The 20,406-nt window shown below is 47.6% G+C and overlaps 1 protein-coding gene across 1 annotated transcript in view; it reads right to left on the bottom strand.

The window, feature by feature from the left end:
- Positions 1-20,406, bottom strand: part of LOC146788833 (vomeronasal type-2 receptor 26-like) — a 136,571-nt gene that overhangs the window by 61,939 nt on the left and 54,226 nt on the right. The window contains exon 3 of the mRNA XM_085629941.1: positions 4,850-5,077. Coding sequence (XP_085486067.1) covers positions 4,850-5,077 — 228 coding nt within the window. The remainder of the gene's footprint in view (positions 1-4,849; positions 5,078-20,406) is intronic.

The raw sequence follows: 20,406 nt of genomic DNA on the forward strand, positions 1-20,406 counted from the left end.
TGCACGTACCAGGAAGTGGTGTGTACGTGGATGGTTTTGGTGCCGCACCTACGCATACCCCATAAAGATGTACCTCACATCCCCATGGCAGGTACGGCACTAGCTAGTAGTGGGACTTAGCACTGAGTGTGACACTTACTGGGTAGCCTGTCAACCATGCATTGGGCCTGCCATCGCAGGCATGTGGGGCGCCATTGCGCCCCTGCTTAGGTTGACATCACTCACACCTCAACCAATTCTGAGTGGGCCGTCTAATACAATGAAAACATCCCCCAGGGAAGCCCTGAGGAGCACGAGGGTGGCTAGCTGAAGGCAGGGCGGAGACAGATGGCTGTCCTCCGTACAGGTAGTGAGGAATACCCGCGCAGGTTTTCCCCTGTCTTGGGGTTTGAATCCCCACGGGGTACTCCTGAGGTGTTGCTAATGCTCTTTTGTGGCCTGAGGCCCTGGGCACGTTCTCACCCTACAGACAATATGAAAGTGCGAGCACCGCCCTACACGTGTAAGGAAGTGGCACCGACACGATGTTCTGAGACTTGGGCCGGTCTGTGTAAGCTTGTCATTGTGGGCCTGGGCATGTGCATGGGCTATTGTGCTGGTTTGAATATGTGTCCAGTCTGCCACTGCAGGTTTATGGGTGCACACTTACATAGGTATCTAGCCTGCCATCGCAGGCCGATGTGTGCATACCTATGACGAAGATGTTCCAAGACCCGGGTCAGGCTTGCAGTAGCCAACCTGAGTGTGGGCACTTGCACCCAAAGTGCTAGTGACTACATACCCGGCCTGCCATTGCAGGCCTGTGTGAGCACACTTGCCATGTAGTGGGTAAACCGATGTCTGGCCTGCCATTGCATACTTGTGCATGTGAACCGACACCTATGGTGCTGGGGGCTATGTGTCCCGAATGCCCTTTTGGGTTTGGGTGTCGGATCCGCACTAATGGCACTGGGAACTACATGTCACATCTGCCTGGCAGGCTTGTGTGTGCGTGCTTGCACTGATGGTGCTAGGGACTACATACCCAGTCTGTCTTGCAGACTTATGTGTTGGCGCTTGCACCTATGCTGCTCATGACTATGTGTCCAAACTGCTCTTGCAGGCTTGTTCATGTGCACTTGCACCCATGGTGCCCTTGACTACATGTCCAGTCTACCATTGCAGGTCTGTGGGTGAGCACTTGCACCCAGAATGGCTAAACCCATATCCATTCTGCCATTACTGGCTTCTGTGAGCGCACTGGCACTGATGGTACCAGGGTCTATGTGTCCAACCTGCTATCGCATGTCTGTTTCCTATCAATGGATTCACCATGCCAAACCCTTTCCAATGGTAAAGCTGGTTTAGCCATAGCTTGCTTAGAAGTGCCACTTATAAAATATGGGCATTTCTATGTTCTAAAACTCTTTGTGTGCCTCGGAGCCAGGCTTCAATCAATTACCGGAGGCCAGGGGAGCACATCTCCACATTCCCCTAAGGCAGCTATAAACCAGGGGCATGCCCTGGAATAACAGACCTCTGCCATTTCAGGGCAGAGTGGGATAGATTGGTAGGGTATATTGTGACACTTAGCCTCTAGGGGCCAGATCATGGCCCCACTAAAGATTAAAATCTGCATTCCACTGCCCCATTGAAGACAGGCCTAAAATTTAGCGTAGACAACTGTGGTTCAAAGGGAAACCCCATAAACCACCCCAAATTCAAAGGCTCCCTTCAGTATAACTACTGCTGCTATGCTTCAGCAAAGCAGAGATACACTTGTAGGGACATAGGACTGGAGAACCCAGTCTATGTGGTGCACACTGTCAGAGAAATCGGTCGTGCACATGGATGATAACTGTCTGAAAAGTGGCTGGCCTCGGTAAAGACCTGTTGAAGTGTGGCACCCTGAAGTGTGCTCTCCAGGTATCCATCGGGTGGCCTCCTGTTCTTCCTGAGGTCTCAGCAATATCAAAGATCTCCTACAAGGGTCCTTCACCATCTATCTGTGACATCTCGAAAGCGTTTCCCTTGCAAGTGCCTACTTTCTCTGCTGAATCTGCATGGTCGGCGAGGCTCAGACGCTGTACTAAGAAATATGTTTTTAGACCAAATTGCCCAGTGCAGAGCCCCAGAAACCGTGTCAGCATTTAAGGTGTGTGGTTCATGTACTACAGGGACCACAACATTCATAAGGGTCTTGGTGGTGAGGGGATCCACCGGTTGCAGAACCCTATGTGGCCCATTTCTTTTGTATAGCTGCATCTCTCTCGTGCGTCACTGCGACTGCATGTTCATTGCACCCAGTGTTCAATTCATAGGTGCGACCCTCAGGGGTCAGGGTGCACCCGTAGTTGGGCCTCATTCTACTTTGTGTTGCTCTGCTGAACTTGCACCTCTGTGTGTGACCAGGCTGGTCTGGCGTAACCCAAATTAATGTGCATTGGACGTTATGCCTAATTTCCAGGAAGCTACGTTTTGTGTGACCAGAATTGTCTGGTGCAACCCATATCAACGTGAACCGGTCATTATGCCTCATTTCAACGGAGGTACAGAATATGCAACTCTTTGTGTTTTTGACCTGCAGTGTTTGGTGTGACTCATACCAACGTGTACCAGACTTTTTCCCCGGACTGCCTGGGTTTGACACAGTTCAACATGTACCTGAAGGGGGTGCCTTCTGCATCCAAGAGGCTCCCTGAGTTATTCCCCATTCATTGTTGCTTCCTTCCAGACCCTCATCTAAGCAGACCAACTTACCTCTTATCACCTGGCCTCTCCCAAATGCATCATGGCACTAGGTAGTAGCGAGACGGATTAACTGGGCTTGAGCAACGCTTCTGAGACAGTTCAGTAGCGGGTCAAGAGACTGCATGACTCCTTTCTGTTTTGAGACCTGTGGGTGACTTCCTGAGTGGCGGCCAAGCCCCTGTTATTTGTGTCTAACTCCTAATTAAACTTGTTACTTTCTTCACCTGTTCCTGGGAACCCATTCTAAGCGGGATCCCAGGATCTTCCATCCACGGTATTGGGACAGTCAGGATAAACTGTAGAGTGGAGGGAAGTTTGGGCCGCGGGGTCTGCAGAGTGTTATCAGTTGACCTGCTGAGTATCAGTGCACTGCATTAGGATGCTGAGTGTGTATGAGTGTTAGAATGTTCAATACAGACTGGCTGGTATGAGTAGCACCGCGTTAGCGGTATGGATTAAGTGTCTGCGGAAGTGACAGTGTTTGTACTGCCGGTGTTTCACACCATTGGCCGGCAATGCGGTTTTCTGCATTGATTTCATATCAAATGCACTTTACATTTAGCACTGGTTATACATGCATGGCCCCAGTCCGAGGTGCTGCTAAAAAGTTATCTAATTTCCTCCTAAATATACATGCTTCTGATTTTGTTGTGACCCATGGTGCCTCCTATAACTGTGTGGGATTAAATTATAAGGATTGTTGGGGTGGGTCTCAGGTGTATAGCATTCTGCGCTGCTTAAGGAAGCTGTGGACTGTGTTGGGGGGGTTTAGATTAGGAATTGACCCCAGTTTGCATGTTATCACAAGTCAAGTGGTCCTAGGATTCCTCGTAATAATTCTAAGTGGGATTTATGTCCAAAAGTACATGACGTTGATTTTGCATTGATTATATACATGTGCTGAATACTAACGATTTTTACATACATCTTGTTTGACATTTCTTTTGTACCTCATGGGGTATTCATTATTAGTGAGTGTCAATGCTTTACACATTGCCTCTGTGGTAAGCATGACTGCTCAGTGCCAAGGTACCCAAAGGTGAGCACAGGTTATACAGTGAGTGTAATCACATGCCCTTTGACAGGGGTGGTGGATTCTGTCTGGCTGGATTTTTGTCTCAGCCAACCAGAAAACACCTCTTCCAACATTGTCCTTGAGTGTGGGAATCATTAAACAATTTCCCTGCCACGGGTCACCAAGCCTGACATTGTAGCCCAGAGATATGTGTTGACCTTTGTTTTGCTCAGGACAGCACTAGCATCTGTTACTGTAAGCTGGTGGTCAGGTGGAAGACAAGCTGTTGGGTTAAAGGTGTCTGTTATCTAAGCCAATTTAGGCTCTGTGGTGGAAACCCCACATTATTCCACCTCTAAATGAGCCAGGAAGAATTTTTGATGCACCAGCAGCGCAGAATGCTGACCCATATCTACGAGGCCACGCAAAGCCACTTTACGTGGCTTCTCATGTCCTTGTAGATATGAGTAAGGCAAAGCAGCGCATCCCATGGGCCAAAGAGGCATTCCATGGGCGGCGCGGTGGGTGTTCCCATTCAACACCCAAGGATTTTGATGCTTTCCCAGATTCACAAGGACTTATAATCCTGGGAATGCGCAAGGAGAAATAACTTTATTTCTCCTCGTTTTTTCCTCTTTCTTTGTTTGCTTCATTCTTCAACACACATAGGAGGAAAATGCCTCCAATTATTGTTTTTGTGCGGGAAGGTGTTCCATTCTACACAAAGACAATAATTCCTACAACGCAAGCACCCTTGCACCATGGTGAATGGGCGTCTGCACTGGCGCTAGTCAGTCCATTGTGCACCAGCGCAGTGAGAAAGCACAGGAATGTGCCGCATCTCAGAGATATGAAGCATTCCTGGCCTGTTCTTTTGATGCAGAGTAGTGCCGCAAAGTGACTTGTTGCATTGCCTTGCATCAAAAGCTAGTACATAAGCCCCTTAGAGTTTAGTTGAGGCAGCCGAACTTTGATTTATTGTGGTTCAACCGCTGATACAGACTTTCAATGAGGCAACAGTTACTTTTCCATTAGATCATGATTGTCATTTCTCATCCATACGATTCTCACCTTTTTGTTCCCCAATCAGACAGGAGCCATTACCTGTTTAAAGTTGGGGTGCCAACGAATGGCTCGGTCATCAATGATGAACTGCTCTTCCACTGAAGGGTTTATTTGGAAGCTTCCCACTTTGATCTTTGTAGCATTACTGGAATTGTAGAAAATCCAACTGAAAATGTCAAAGCGCGTGGGAGGGTCCCCTCGATCATCAAAGTAGATTTCATCACCAGAAGAAGCTTTAAAATGAAGATTCTGCATGTAATGATGTAACTAGAAGAAGACAAAGAAATTGAAAGAGGACACAGCGAATAAATAACCATAAGCTGCAATAATACATATAGCATTGGGCAGGGCATGACTTAGCAGCTACTCATAGACATAACATTTTTGCAGAAGAGGTTGTAAATAATGAATGTTTGATGGGTCAGAGGTCATAAAGAGTCTAACCCAATGCAGCTCATGACAACTGCAGTTGCCCAGGTGTAGTTCTGCAGGCAGAACATGCAGCGAAGAGCTGCAGCCATGCTAGATTGAGGCAGTGAATGTGCTGTAGAAATAACAAGATGGTTTCAGTGGTAGAGAACACACTATGCCTGATGAAGGGGTGATGTATAATTGCATTCAGCAGACGGGTGTGATTGAAGTATTAGGTGTTGCAGGAGTTGGTCATGCCAGGATTGCAATAACTGGAGTCAATCAGTGGACAGTGCAAGGATTGGTGTGGCAGGACTTGGTTAAAAAGGGCAGATTTAAATAGGGTTTACGTTCCCCTTGTGTAATGCCAGGTGACGCAAGGCAACACAAGTCTTGGAATGGGATTCACTAAGCCACACAAAGCCACCTTGCATGGCTTTGCGTGGCCTAGTAAATGCAGAGTAACACACAGCCTCCCAAATAACTGCCTTGTGAAAATATTTCAAAGGTGGAGCATGGGTGTTTCCAAGCTTCCACCCATAGATACTGATTCAAACCCAGATTTAATCAAAAATAGTGATCCTGGGATTGTGTCAAAATGACAAGCCTTTCCAAGTGAGATGTAATGAGGAGAAAAAGCATTATTTCTCATTGGTATTTCCTCGTTCCACTTGTACTGCATTCTGTGGCACACATATAAAGAGGGAAATACCTCGTAGGATTGTTTTTGTGCATCAAGGTGTCCATTTCTACACAAAAATAATCCTTCTCTTAACACAGGAACCCTTGCAGCTTGGGGCGAGGGTGCCTGGGTTCGTACCAGCACAGGGAGTAAGCAGAAATGCAGCATCTTTTAGAAGATATCGCACATTTTGTCCCTCTCTGTGTTATGCAAGTTGTCCTGCTGCGTTGCTTTGTATGGCTTTACATTGTATTTCATAACTTCTTAGTAAATCGTCCCCAAAGTGTCTTTGTCTGTGGTCATGTACTACTCATTGAAGAGGGAGGTGAAGCATAAATTGGTAGAATCTGTTGTGTTCATGCAGTGGCCGTCATAGAGATGGCTGAGCTAGATCACAGAGTGATGTCTTGCTCTAACCGCCCAGGTATTTCAATATTGGCTTCCTTATTAATATATTTATTTTATTTATTTAGAGGTTTTGTGAGGAAATACTAAGTTCCATTTGGATACCTCAAAGCACTGACATGAAAGAGGAAAAATACAACTTAAGGAGGAAGAAGTTAGAGTCTACTCAGCGGGATGAGCCCAGAAACAGTCTTCATAAAACATAGGGCTGGGTTAGCATGTTCAGCCTTTTAGAGGACCTATAAATGAATAATGCATTGTATGGCATATTGACTGAATGCTGACATTCAGGGCAGGCTTACCTACAATTTACGCAGTGATTCAACTTCCTTTGTAGTGCTGCATGAATGGGAGAGAGTTGGAAACCACCATAACTACTAAAATAGGGAGCTCATGAGCTTTCTCCAAGCAGTGGCACACTTGTGGCTGTCTAGCACTGATGCGTCCATCCTGAAATCTAGCTCGCATTGACACCGGCAGTTGCAATGCTTTAGCAAGGTGTTGGGAAGCTGTAGAAGAAGAAACAGTGGGACCGTAATTAAGTAGGTGGAGCAGAGAGCGGAATACATCCGTATGTGAATCTCTGAACTCAAGTGGTGGTGGAGGTGCAGTAGCTCTGCAGCTGGAGGGAGCAGTGTGTGCCAGGCGGGCACGCAGCGGCGGCACATAGAGGGCAGACCATAACTGTCCAAGGATGGAGGAAACCAATGGCGGCCGGCATGGCTCACGCATGGAGGGGTTGGGGGAATGGTGGTGCAATATAAAAAAAACTGGAATAACTTACCTTGCTGCCGATTCTGCATCTCTGATCCTGATTAGGCCTGGGTGGTAAACTCTGCTCCATTCACGGAGTTTTCTGCACTTCGTGCTCCTCTGAGCTTGAGGAGTGCAGAAAATTCTGCTCCACGTAGTGCAGTGAGTTTTTTCCCTGCTCGTGCTCATGAACGGTAAGTAGGCGAGATCGAGCTGCTGCTTGGGTAGAATTTCTACCTGAGTGGCAGGGAGATCAGCATGAACGGCAGTTCGCACTGCACTCCGCCATTTGCGGAACTCTGCAGAGTTTTGTTTGTCACTTCACGGAGTTCTGCAAAGCGAAACTCCACTAACCACACCCAGACCTGCTCCTGCTCTCCTCATTAAACTCGAGGAGCAGGAAGCACAGACAGGCCCCACTGACCAATCACATTTGGTCTGAGCGTCCTGGTTCGACACTCAGCCAGGGACTGGGGGCAAGGGTATGTTCTCCACACAGCCTGTAATGCAGCCTGCATGGAGAACAGGGAAAGTGCACATGACTGTTTTGAGCTGCTTGAGAGGCCTCATGTGCACTTAGGAGTGGGCAAACCACTCCTCCCCTGCCCTGCTCCGAGATCAGATCAGCCCCGTACTAGAGCAGCACGAAGCATAAAATGACAAGTCAAAGTTATTATCATTTTATGTTTCTATTTTGCACTTCTTAAAAGCAGTAGGGCGCCGCTCCTCTGCCATAGTGGTGGAGCCGCCACTGGAGGGAACACATCGTTGAGCCCAGTGCTCATGGGTCTCAACATGTTCTACTAACAACAGGCTCTGGGTGTCGGACCAGCTGTGGTAGCCAGGGTAATTATCCGTCCCGACAAGATGTCCTTGACAATTTTGGTGAGTGGACCATGACAAGAGTGACACAGCGCACTATGCAATAAGTGCCAGACATGGAAGCTACACTCCCAGCCACACCAGAACTGGACAATGAGAGCTAGGGGCCACAGGGAAGACTGGGAGGCTGCAGGGGTGCAACACAAATTGAGTCCCACCCATGAGCTTGTTAGGTGGGGGGTATTGTGGGGGTTTGATAAAGCACACAGGACCTTATTAGAGGGCCCTACCAGGGACTACAATATCTGACGGGAGGGGTGGAAAGAGGAACCAACAAAACAAAATGGATAAATATGCGGTGGGGACCTTGAGTCGGCAGAAGGGCCAAGTGTTGTACTCTTCCTGGAGGACTTTATAATAAACAATTTAAAGCCCAAAGTCCTCTCCAAGTTTTTTACAGTAGAACATGATTATAGACCCCAACACTGCCACCCCGTCCCGTAGCCGTACACTGAAACACCATTGCACACATTTTATTCATCGAGAAGGGATGCAATCCTTCAAGTGCCCAAGAAACTTACAATATTAAATTGCTGATATACATTTTTTCAAAGACTTTAAGTTAAAAGTACAACACATATGATGGAGCTTCAATGGTATGTAATAGGTGCTGAGAGTGAAAGATCCTTAATATATGATGGTTTTCCCCTAAAGGTACGCGTTTGTGGCAGAAGGGAAGACCTGATACTTTGTGACTCCAGTTTATTCTTTACTGTTATTAGTTAATAATGTGACTCCAGAGAAGAGAAAGCCCATGGGAAGCATTTGGGGGTGAGAAAGACGACAAATTATCAGATACTTGACACAACAATCTGTTTGCTCCACACTTTCTTTGGAGTAATAGGTGCTCGGCATTGTTGGGGATGCAGGTAGTTTCAAGTCCACCACGCAGATTTGCAGGGAGGGGGGAACTTACCAGAGGGAAAGTTTGATTATGTTTGAATCTTATTTTTCACATCTACTGGGAAGAAATCCTAAAGTATCTATAAGTCGTGCCCCTGCCATGCACAATATTATCAACAATGATGTAATTTCAGATGTGGTTAAGGATGTTATAAATGTAGTCAATGAATTATGTCATGAGTGATTTAATATGCAAGGGTAAAAGCAGTGCATGATGAGGGTGCAAATTATAGTTACTTTTGGGTAGAAGTAATAGTTTATTGAGATAACCATAATTGTTGAATTTCAGTGGTTTTGTTAGTTTCAAATGGTATGTTTTACATGTAATTTTCACCTAACTATACATTCCTTTCACCTTTGGTTTCCTCAGTGAATTTCTCTAGGTTTTTTTTAACAAGTTAGATATTCTTACAATTTCTAACTATACTGTCACTTTAACCTTTTTTTCAGTGAATTTTTAGTTTTTTTCTTTAATGTAAAGTAAGATGTCCATCGTAATGCACGGCAGGGGGGCTGGATGCAGGGTCTGGGCTGGCATTGTCCGTTGTGGGACCCCCTTTAATGCTTGTTGCCCCTGCCCCCTCTTCCTTATCCTCCATTGCCCAAGTTCATATCTCTTCACCCTTGTTCAGCTGCATGTGGCCATTGTTCTGCCACTGCCCTTTCTACTTGCCCTGCACAGTTAGCTTGCTGTTAGTACCAACTTCCTCCCTGCCTTCTGCTGTCCGAGTCCATACATCTGTGCCCTCCCTCTGTCCTGCATGGTCCCATGTGCTGCCACTGCCTGATAGTTAGCTTGATGTCCCTGCCCACTCCTCCTCCCTCTGTTGCCTGAGGCTATGCCTTTATCTTTGCCCTCCTGCTTAGCCTCTGTGCTCAGCTTGCTGGCCCTACCCTCCTTCCCGTGCCATCTGATGTATGTGTGCATGCCTCTGCTCCCTCCCTTTTGCCCACCAAGTACCATGAACCTGCCACTGCCCCTCCTTTCTACTCTGAGTTGCCCTATTGAGCTGCCACTGCCCCTCCCGCCTGCCCAGAGTGGGCAGATAGCTGTCACCTATCCCTGACCCCTCTACACTTCCTTCGGTTGACTGAGTTCCATGACCCTATCCGCTCCCCTTCTGTCTTCCATGGTCCATTTTGCTGCCACTCCCTGCTGCCCTCCATGCTCAGTTGTGCTGCCACTGCTCTTCCTGCCCACCCGGTGTGATATGTTAGGAAGTGCATGCTCCATTCCTCTGCCCTCACATGTCTGTATCCAGCCCCTACCTCTCTCTCCCTTCTACCCACCATGGTCAGTTGTACTGCCACTAGCCCTCCTGCTTTCCATGGATGGTCTTTTGTGCTGTCATTGCTCCTCCCACCTTCCTTGTGAGGTCAGCTTGCTGCCCCTGTCTTCTGCCACCTTCCCTATGTTGTCTGTGTGCATGCCATTAAAGTCTCCCTGTTGTCCTCCATGGTGCGTTGTGTTTGAAATACCCATCCCGCCTTTCCCTGCATTGTCAGGTTGGTTCACCTGCCCTTCCACCTTGCCCCTGCCCTCCTTTTGCTATGTGGGCACCTCATCCCATCCCGATTGCTTCCCATGGTCCGTTGGGCTGCACTGCCCTCTCGCATGCCGTGTGTGCTTTATGGTGCTGCTGCAGCCCCTGTTGGCTACCCTGTAAGGTCAGTTTGATGCCCTTGCACGCCTCTCTCCTGCCCTCTATTGTCTGAGTCCATGAACTTAGTAAGAGGAAGATTTTGAAAGAAAGAAATCTGGGGAATTGATTTTCTCCATTTACTTTCATTGAAAAAGATGAGATTTTAGGCAGAAGACAGTGAAAATAAAATTATTTTTATGCATAAGAACATTGTGAGTCTCCTACCCGAATTGGGTCCTTTGGCATGTATGGTTGTATTGCCACTGCTTCTCCCTTCTGCCCTCAATGGTATGTTGTATTCCTGTAGCCTCTCTTACCTGCCCTACATGGTTGGTTTGTTGCCCCTGCCCCCCTTTCCCCTTCCCTCCATGGCCCATTGTGCTGCCACTGCTCCTCCTACCCACCCAGCTTGGTCAACTTGCTGCCTCTGTTCCCTTCTCTCCGTCCTCAATTGTCCGAGTGCATGCCCCTGACCTCTGCCGTCCCACATTGTTCTAATGAACAACTAGATCGCTAATATTCTATGTTTATTAGAAAAGTGTGGCACACCTGACATCATCTTGATGGAATCAAAACTGTAATACCTAAAGCATTTCCTTTACAAATTATACACATGAGAGGGTCTTTTCGCATAGGAATTATGGTTAGTCCTCTAAAGAACTAATATGAGCACACATTTCTCAGTTCTCAAATAGCGACAAAGTGCTTTTAAATTATTTGCTATATCAATGTTTTTGTTTCCAGTTGTTCACTTGATTACTTGCTGCACCTAGGATAGAGGATATAGCTTTACGGCCAGAGCTTTAGACTTTGCAGCTGGAGATCCAGGTTTGAGTTTCGACTTTAGCTCAACATCCTGTGTTTCTGGGCAAATCACTTTATCTCCCCATGCCTAAAACCAAAATGAATGCGTCCTTGTGTAATGTAACCAATGCTTTTGTAAAGCACGCCAATATCTTTGGGTCAAGTCTGTGCTATATAAAACTGCAAAAAACAACAAAATTAAGCAGTTTTCACACTTCTGTCATTGGGTATACTTGGGCTACATTTGGATCATATTTGTGCTACATTTGTGATCTTTTTCTCTGGGGGCCCATCTTAAAAGACCTTTTGTTATTATGTTCCTTAATTTCATCATTTACTGCAGTATGTTTAGTAGAAAATACTTTCAGTTTTCCACTTTGATTCTATCAAGGTAGCGGTCAGATTTGCCACACTTTCAGCATAAATTCAGAATGTTAGTAATCTAGGTGCACATGCATCAACAAAAGCAAAAGCGATTCCTTAATAGCGAGAAATAAGGAATCGGTATTAAGCAATCGCTTTTGTGAATGCATCAACAGATTCGGTAAAAAATAGGGATTCCTTAAAAATCGCTATTTTTACCGAATATCCAATAGCGAGTAAACTAAACACCCAAGAGCAAATTGCGAAATCGGTATTACCGAAATAGCTAATAGCGATTTCGGTAATAGCGATTTCGGTAATAGCAAAATCGCTATTAGCGAGTACGTAACAGAACGGGTCGCTCCGGGAACGGGTTTATGACATCACCATCCAGGAAATACTGCTGCCCCACCCTCATTGCCTCGCCAGAGGGGCAAACAGGAGCTGGGACTGGAGACTGGCTGAGCACATTGAAGCCACACTAACTGATCTAGCCTCCAAAACAACCAGGATGGATAAGGAAGCACCATCCAGCGCAGAAGCTGCACGCAAGCGGAAACGCTGGATGGAGCACCTGATTGAGGGTGTAAGCAGCAAGCACGACCGGCTGTTTGGGAAGCTGTCCCTAAAGGTGCCAGAGGCTGAGAAGCGGCGCATATGGCTGCGCATCCGGGAGAGGGTAAATGCAGTTGGAGTGATGCCCCGCAGCATTGACGACCTCAAAAAGTGGTGGTACGACCTGAGGAAGCGAGCAAAGGAGAGGATTGCGGAGAGGCTCCGGGAGGCATCCAGAACGGGAGGCGGACCTTCTACAGTGCAAGCCAACACTGCCCTGGAGGAGCTGGTGGAAGGGACGATCGAGCCTGAGGCCTTCGTGGGAGTAACCCAGATGGATACCTCCGGCGCAGCCACAAGTGCCCAAGGTAAGATGCATGCCTGTGCCCATTCCCAGCATAGCGTAAATCCATTCCCATGCCCCCAGCACGATCAGAGTGTGCATGCAGCTTGGCCCCTCACAACATTACTCTTAACACTAGTGCATCATGGGAGTTGTAGTCAAGTCAGCCCGGTGTGCATGCACAGGATAAAATATAATTACAAATCACCACATCAGTAGAAGCTGGATATAGACAGTTTATTCAGTGGATCACAGAGGGACATGTATGTGTACAATACTACGTAGGTGTAACTATCCCACTAACCATGCACTGTTTCACACACAGATGCATCTCCTGGGGATTCGGACGACAGCTGCCGGCTGATCATTTCCGAGACTCCAGCCGATTCGGACCAGGACACAGCGCAGGATACGCACTCACCACCTCCACCTGCTACAACACTACCACCACCACCACCACCACCACCACCACCAGCACCAACACCACCTGCTGCTGCTACAACTTCTACTAAAGAGCGGAGATGCAGGTCACAAGTGCCGCCCCTGCAGGTCATGGAAACACCCGCTACACCATCGGGACAAAGTCTACGCAGCATCACACTGCCTGCTGCACCACCTGCACGTGTCAGACTCCAACAGCGCCGCAGGTCTCTGCGCAGTTCACTCTCCTTAGGCGACGTTGCTATCTCCCCAAATGCTGCCATTGAGGAAAGGATGCTGCGTGTCCAGCGCCTGCAGGGAAGACACATGGCGACAATCAGCTCCAACATAGCGCGCCTTGCGAAAGATATGCGTGCAATGACTGCGGCAGTGAGGGACATGACCGCGGTGGTGGCAGAGGGCAATGGGTACCTGAGGGAGGACATCCATGAGCTCACCCGAGCCATGAGGGAAGGCCATGAGAGCGAGAGGAGGAGGCACCGTCAGAACTTGGCGAGGTCCGCGGCCTCTACAAAGGCCATCACAAGGATGAGCAACAGCACCGCAGTGTTGGCACGCCGCTCGGTGTCACTGCAGGTGGACCTTGGACACTTTTGCGGGGATGTTGCCAAGGCTCTAGGACAGGTCACCGCTGCAGTAGAACACCTGCAGAGCGGCACATTCAGTGCTGGCGCTTTGGGAGGGGAAGACGGCAGTGAGGCTGCCTCGAGTGTGAGCTTTGTATCTGGGGCAGAGGCCAGCACCAGGCGCTGCAGTTCACGGTGCTCCACAGGGACAGGCCGTGGTGAGGCGTCGGAGACACCTGAGAGGAGGCTTGGCGTACGTGGCAAGCGCCACTAGACTAAATGACATTCGTACCTGACCGTGGTGGGGCAACCATGGTCCTCCCCTTCCTGACGCTGCACAGCCGTGACTAAAATGGCCATTTGTTGTTACAGTTTTCCTGGGGAGCATTATTTTCATAGCTTGTTTGGTCGCACATACCTCAGTGCTCCTGTGCATTAAACAGGTGCACCACCAATGAAATTGTCAGGTTTCATTCTTACCTGCTTCAGAAATGATGTTGCATGATGTATGTCCGCCTCCTATGGTTTGTATAGCAAGGCGCCGCCAGTCTTATGTAGGATTCTAAAGCGACTCTTCAGTATCCCAAAGGTCCTCTCTATGACATTCCTAGTGCTTATGTGGGTGGCGTTGTATCGTTGCTCCTGTGGTGTTGCTGGATTGATGTATGGGGTGAGTATATATTCACGCAGGGCGTATGCACTGTCACTTAGAATATAGGAGCAAAGACTTAGCAATGGTGATGTTCAGACATGTGTGGTGCTCATGTGTGGAAGAGGTATGTGTACGTACCAAGCAGGAGTCCCTCTCCAAATTCTCCGTTGAGTAGACGCCTGTGGATGCCACTGTGTCGGAATATGTAGGAGTCGTGTGTGCTCCCCGGAAATTGTGCGACTAGGTCCGTGATGATGTGCTTGGCATCGCACACAACCGGCACGTTCATTGAGTGATATGACTTGCGGTTACGGAATATGTACTCATTTGCTGAGGGTGGACAGATGGGGATATGCGTACAGTCGATGCATCCGATTACATGGGGGAATTGGGCCACCTGGTAGAATGCCTGTTTGTTGCGGTCCAACTGCTGTGGGGTTGTGGGGAAGCTGATGTGGGTGTGTATCATTGTCAGCATGGCATCTAGGAATTTCTGGAAGAAGCGTGAGAGTGCGCTTTGCGATACGCCTCCGGCTACGGCGATTACCCCCTGGAAACTTCCTGAGGCCAGTAGGTGCAGGCTGCATAGGACCTGAACGTGCGCAGGGATTGAATTGGTCCGATGTGTCTGGTGCAGCAGTAGTGGTTCCAGGTCTGCAATGAGGCGCATGATCATGGCACGATTCAGTCGATACTTCTCGTACACCTCGTCCTCATTCTGTCCGAGCAAGGTGATGCGCAGTCTGAATACTCTCTCCTGGACCCTTCTCCTGCGCTGTCCTGCGGCATTGATTCGCATCCTCCTTGCAAGCACGTAGAGGGCTGCCATTTTGTGCTAGCCAACATGGTCTCCTGGGCCACATGTTAGGGTTTGCTGATTAGCACAATCAGTTGCACATGTGTAATTTTTTTTCTTTTCTGTCTGGAATTTTTTTTTTTTACTTTACCTCCAGGTTCTGATTCCCCTTATTTTGCTCATGCTAAATAGCGATTTTTGGGATTTTCGGTATTTGAGACTGTTGTTGCATTGGGTAGCGATTCGTTTGTTAGCCATTGGCACTTGCCGGGAGCTATTTGTGATTTCGGTGATTGCGACTTCGGTATTTTGCGATTCGGTATTTTTGCGGTTTGGTTAATTGCGATTTGTTATTTCTCCGGGTTTCCTTTAGCGATTCTTTATTTGCTCACAATTTGGGTTGATGCATTGGGATTCGGTTTTGGACACTCGCTAACGGGTGATTTTAGCGATTCGGTATTTTACCGACTGGATTTTTGCTTGATGCATGTGCCAGCTAGTTCCTCATTAGAGCACTATGATAAAGCTGCTGATCACCAGGGACGTAACTGGCAGTCTGCTGCTGGTGTTGAAAGTAAATGTTTCATTCAATATGTTTTAATTAAAAAGAAGAGTATGATATTTGAGAAATCGTTTAAAATGTGTCCTATTTGTTCTTTTTATGGCACGAACCATCATTTCTATGTTGTTTCATTCCAAATGAAATGTTTTATGTTTTACTACTTTCATTCACCCAAAACGGTTTCAGGTGTGCAACACTTTGGTCATAACTCATAAGTAAGACTCTAGTTGTTCTTTAGAACACTCTGGGAGGCTGAAGTTGAACGCTGAGTATCAGCTGACATGAGATGCTTATGGAAATTAGAAATTTCCTATCTATAGTGAAGGAAACATTCAATTATATTAAGGACGCAGAGGCGAGGATTATACATAACTTTCTTCCCTTTTTATTAACAGCAGATTTAAAGTAAAACTAGCGAAAAACACTATACACACTACAACTCCCATGAGTGCTTGTGAGGAGTCCATGGCAACCACAATAGCAGTACTGTCTGTCCCAACATATACATCCTCATGGTCAGCTGTCCTTCCTCTTTCTTGCTGCAAGAAGTTAAGTCACACGGCGTCACTCTGTTTGGGAATCGGAGCCTAGGAATAAAATAATCCATTAAGTTAATTCATTCAGAGGATCATTATTCACATATCTATGAATACCATCTACGCATGATAAGCAGATTTGAACATTTACTCAAAAGCTGGATAACAACAAACATTCCCTGTCATGAACGCCATATATAACATATGAAACATAGTGAAACCAGTACAAAGCATACCAAGGAAACATCATCATCAGATTGATACTCCCTGTTCGCCACCAGAAATGGGGTTCCATCAGTAATATCCAGGAAATAAAGAGAGATTTACTGTAATACAGACCAGTGGGTGGACAGCATATCCTCAATATGTACCAGGTGGGATAATCCTTGGCTCGGCGTCCTTAATAGAATTAAAAGCTTTCTTAACTATAGCCAGCCATGGCCCTGCAGGTAAGTGCTGGGGCGGTGGGGCCAGGTGGGGGGGATTTTGAAAGATGCCAATGAGGGAAAATTAAATAAATTATTAACTTTCTCTTGTTGTCGTCTGTCATAATCCCCCCTACTTGGCCCCACTGCCCCACCACTCTTACCTGCATGGGCCACGGCTGACTATAGCTAGGAAATTTCTCATTCTATGTCAGGACCGGAGACGAGGATTATGCATGTTCAAAGCTTACTTACCACGGCCTCATGGATTGGTTTGAAATGAAACTTCTTAAGGGTGGATTCTGAAGACCAATCCGCCGCATCCATCGTGCCCTACTGGCAATCGAGGGAGAAGAGACAGTCCTGAATGGCTTCCTGAGAGCGATCAGCAATTGTTTCTTACCAGGAGGTCTAACCTCCGCGGTCGTCTCCTTGTAGGCCTTAAGACACCTTACTACACAAAGCTTAGGACCCACTTCAGAAGCAGCAAAATGTACCCACCTGGTATTAGTCATGGTCCTCCTAGAGATGATGAATGTCATCCCCTCTGGGGCAAATACTCGTGCTGTGATGTCTAGGGCTCTGACATCAAATAGTCTCTTGCCAGAGATGAGACAGAGAAGTATGGACAGCTCTGGGAAAATCTCTTTCCTAAATAGATATTAGTTATCTTGCCAGCCCATCAAAAGGCACAACACCCGGTTCACATCCAACAAACTTGAGTATCTAGGCTCTGGTGGAGGAGACATTGGGTTACCTTTCAGCAATTTGTACACCATGAATTTTCCCCGACTGGGGTGTTGTTAATGGGCAGGTGCCCAGCAGAAATGGCCGAGCAGAAGGAATTGACCGTGCAATAAGCTAGACCAGAACCAGACCGTTCAGCAAAACAATTCAGGACATCTGTAATTTGTGCTCCCATGGGATCCAGGTGTCTCTCCACACACCAATCAATCCATCATCTCCAAGTCGATCTGTATTGCTTGGTTGTCCCTGGGGCCTATGCCTGCTGGATGAGTTTTTCAGCGTTATCCGAAAGCCTGCCGTCTTGCCAGCATCACCTGAAATCCTCCACGCGATGAGCGGAAGGTGGCCCTGCAGTACCATAGGATGAGGACGGCCTTGGGGATCCTGCAGGAACTCAGGGAATGATGGAAGTCGAAGCAGTTCCATCCATGACAGTTCCAGAAGGCAGGGGAACCCTGCCTGAGATCTCCATATCGGTGCCACTAGAATTAAAGATGTTGGACTTGAGCCACCACTTTGGGTATTAGGAAAAAATGTGGGAACAAGTAAGCCTGCCCCCTCCTCCAGTCCTGCAGGAAAGCATCCACTGCTGCAGCTCCTAGGTCCAGGCTCCAACATACGTACTGAGGAATCTGTGTGTTCAGTCTGGATGTAAACAGGTTCACGGAGCAGGAACCGCACTGTCCCATCAGGGCCTAAAAGATCACCGAGTCCCGTTGCCAATCACTGGTATCCGTGAAATGTCTGGAGTTCCAGTCCACCACCGTATTCAGGGAAACTGGCAGGTTTTCCGCCGTTACAGAGATTTGTCATTCTAGGCAGTAGTGCCAGACGTCCTTGGCCATCTCTGCCAGTGCCATCAATCTGGTACCCCCCAGTTGGTTGATATGCTGGACCACCGTTGTGTTGTCCATCCTCAATAGCACACAGCAGGAGCCTTTGTCCCTCATCAAAGAGTGAATAGCAAAGGAAACCGCCTAGCATTCCAGACAGTTTATGTGTAGGTTCAATTTGTCCTCTGTCCATTATTACCCCATGGAGCGTCCCCACAAATGGCTCCACAGGCCAGACAGCTGGCATCTGATTCTATCAACAAGTATGGGAGGAAACTGAAGATCGCCTTTCCATTCCACACTTCCATGTGATCTGTCCACCATTGCAATTCTGTCCTGATGAGCTGCTTTCACCTGCTGTAGTGCTCGTAGTGGAGCGTGCCTGGGAAGATGGCTTGGATCAAATACAATAATAAGCCAAATATCCTTGCTAACTGCCTGAGAGAGATCCTGTCATTGCATAAGACCTTGGTCAGCTCCTTCTTGATCTTTTGTATCTTCAGCTCCGGTAGGCTAAGTGTGGCTGTGGTGGAGTCTACGAGGAATCCAAGGAATTCCATGTTCTGAGATGGAGTCAATTCTGACTTCTGTTCATTGATCACAAACCCCAGTGCTTGGAATAATTTGATAGTCATGTTCAAATGGGACACCAGCTGGAATTGGGATTGGTCCATCAAGTGAAGATCTTTGAGATAGATGATCAGCCATGTGCACTTCGTTCGAAGGATCTCCACCTCTGGTTTGAGCAGTTTCATGAAGCACCACAGGGTTAAGGAAACACCAAAAGGTAGAGACTGGAACTCAGACACCTGAAACCTTCCAAGCAAACTGAAGGAATTGGCAGTAAGGTGGGAAATTGTGAACCATCATATAGGTGTCCTTGAGGTCCAGACACACTATCCAGTCGTTCTGTAATTAGAGATATCTTAGGAGGTGGATGCCCTCCACTTTGAAGTGGCAATGTACGACCAACTCATTGAAGCTTCTTAGGTTTAATACCTGTCAAAACCATTTGTTTTCTTTACTACCGGAAAGAGATTGCTCAAGAAGCCCAAAGGCTGCAGTATTGACCTCTGAATTGCTCTCTTTGAAGGAAGATCCTGTACCTCAGACTCGATCAGCGCCATATCTGCATCTGGAAAAACTAAAGGGCGCGGTTTGGATGACAATATCGCAGTTCGGTAGAACTCTATGTGATAGCCCCTTACCATTTCCAGGACCCAGGGGTCCAACTTGATCTCTTCTCACTTGTGAACGAACAACTTTAGTACCCCTCCTATCACTTGAGGGAAAGAAAAGGTATTTCTTACCATTAAAACCTCCTGGGGCATAAGTTTCATCTCTGGCTTAGTTGGCTCTGCCTCTTCTAGTTCATTGGTTAGGGTAGAAGGTGCCCTGTCTGCCATCATTCCAGCCATTGTTTCGGTGGGTCGGGCCTCTGTAGGAGCCTTTCTTGAAACTGCGGCCAGAGGAGCGACCCCTGCCTCTTCTGGCCTCGGCGAAAACCTTCCCCGGGAAGAATGTTTTTGATGAAGAACTGGGCCTTCTCAGGGGCTGGAAAGGTGGATACAATTTTACCCAGCTCCTTAACAAAAGGGTCCCTACAAGTTACCTTTCGCTATGGCCTTCACTTCAGATTAGGAGAGCTCGCCTAGCTTTGGGTCTAGTTTTAAAAGAAGGGAGCATCTTCTCTCCGCCGACAAGGCACAATTGCATTGCCCAAAAGGCACATTGTCCGTTGCGGCCAACCAGCTATGATATCCACAGTTAAGGGTTTCCCTGATTGCTTAGATTGTTCAGCTAGTTCTATAATTTTGGTAAGCGTGCCCACAATGTCAAGTAATTTGTCTTGACACGCCTTCCAGGAGCAGTCAATACCCTTCTTTGGGTCATTCATTAAGCCTGGGTGTAAAACTCTGCTCCGCTCGCTGAGTTTGTGCAGTTTTGGCAACTCCGTGTTCCGAGTAGAATGCGGAGTTGCTGAAAATATTGCACTCCGCAACGGAGTGGAGTTTTTTTGTGTTTGTGCACCTGAAATGCGTTTTTGCGCGCACTGGAGTGACTTACTGGGTACCTGCGATTGCTGTCAAGATTTCCTGAGCTGTTTGCGAGTGCCATGAGATTTGCTAGGCGGCCTCAGGGTCCACAAGAGTTTGCGATCGCGAAAACGTAATTTGAGTGAGCCAGCAGAGTTCTGGTGGGGGTTTTGTGAAGATCGCGATCCTGAACGTACAGGGTCTACCACGGCTACAATCTGGAAAAGGTTCTCTCCCCGAGCAGCATCAAACCTTGTC

This window comes from Triturus cristatus, chromosome 10 (assembly GCF_964204655.1).
Source record: "Triturus cristatus chromosome 10, aTriCri1.1, whole genome shotgun sequence".
Lineage (NCBI taxonomy): Eukaryota > Metazoa > Chordata > Amphibia > Caudata > Salamandridae > Triturus > Triturus cristatus.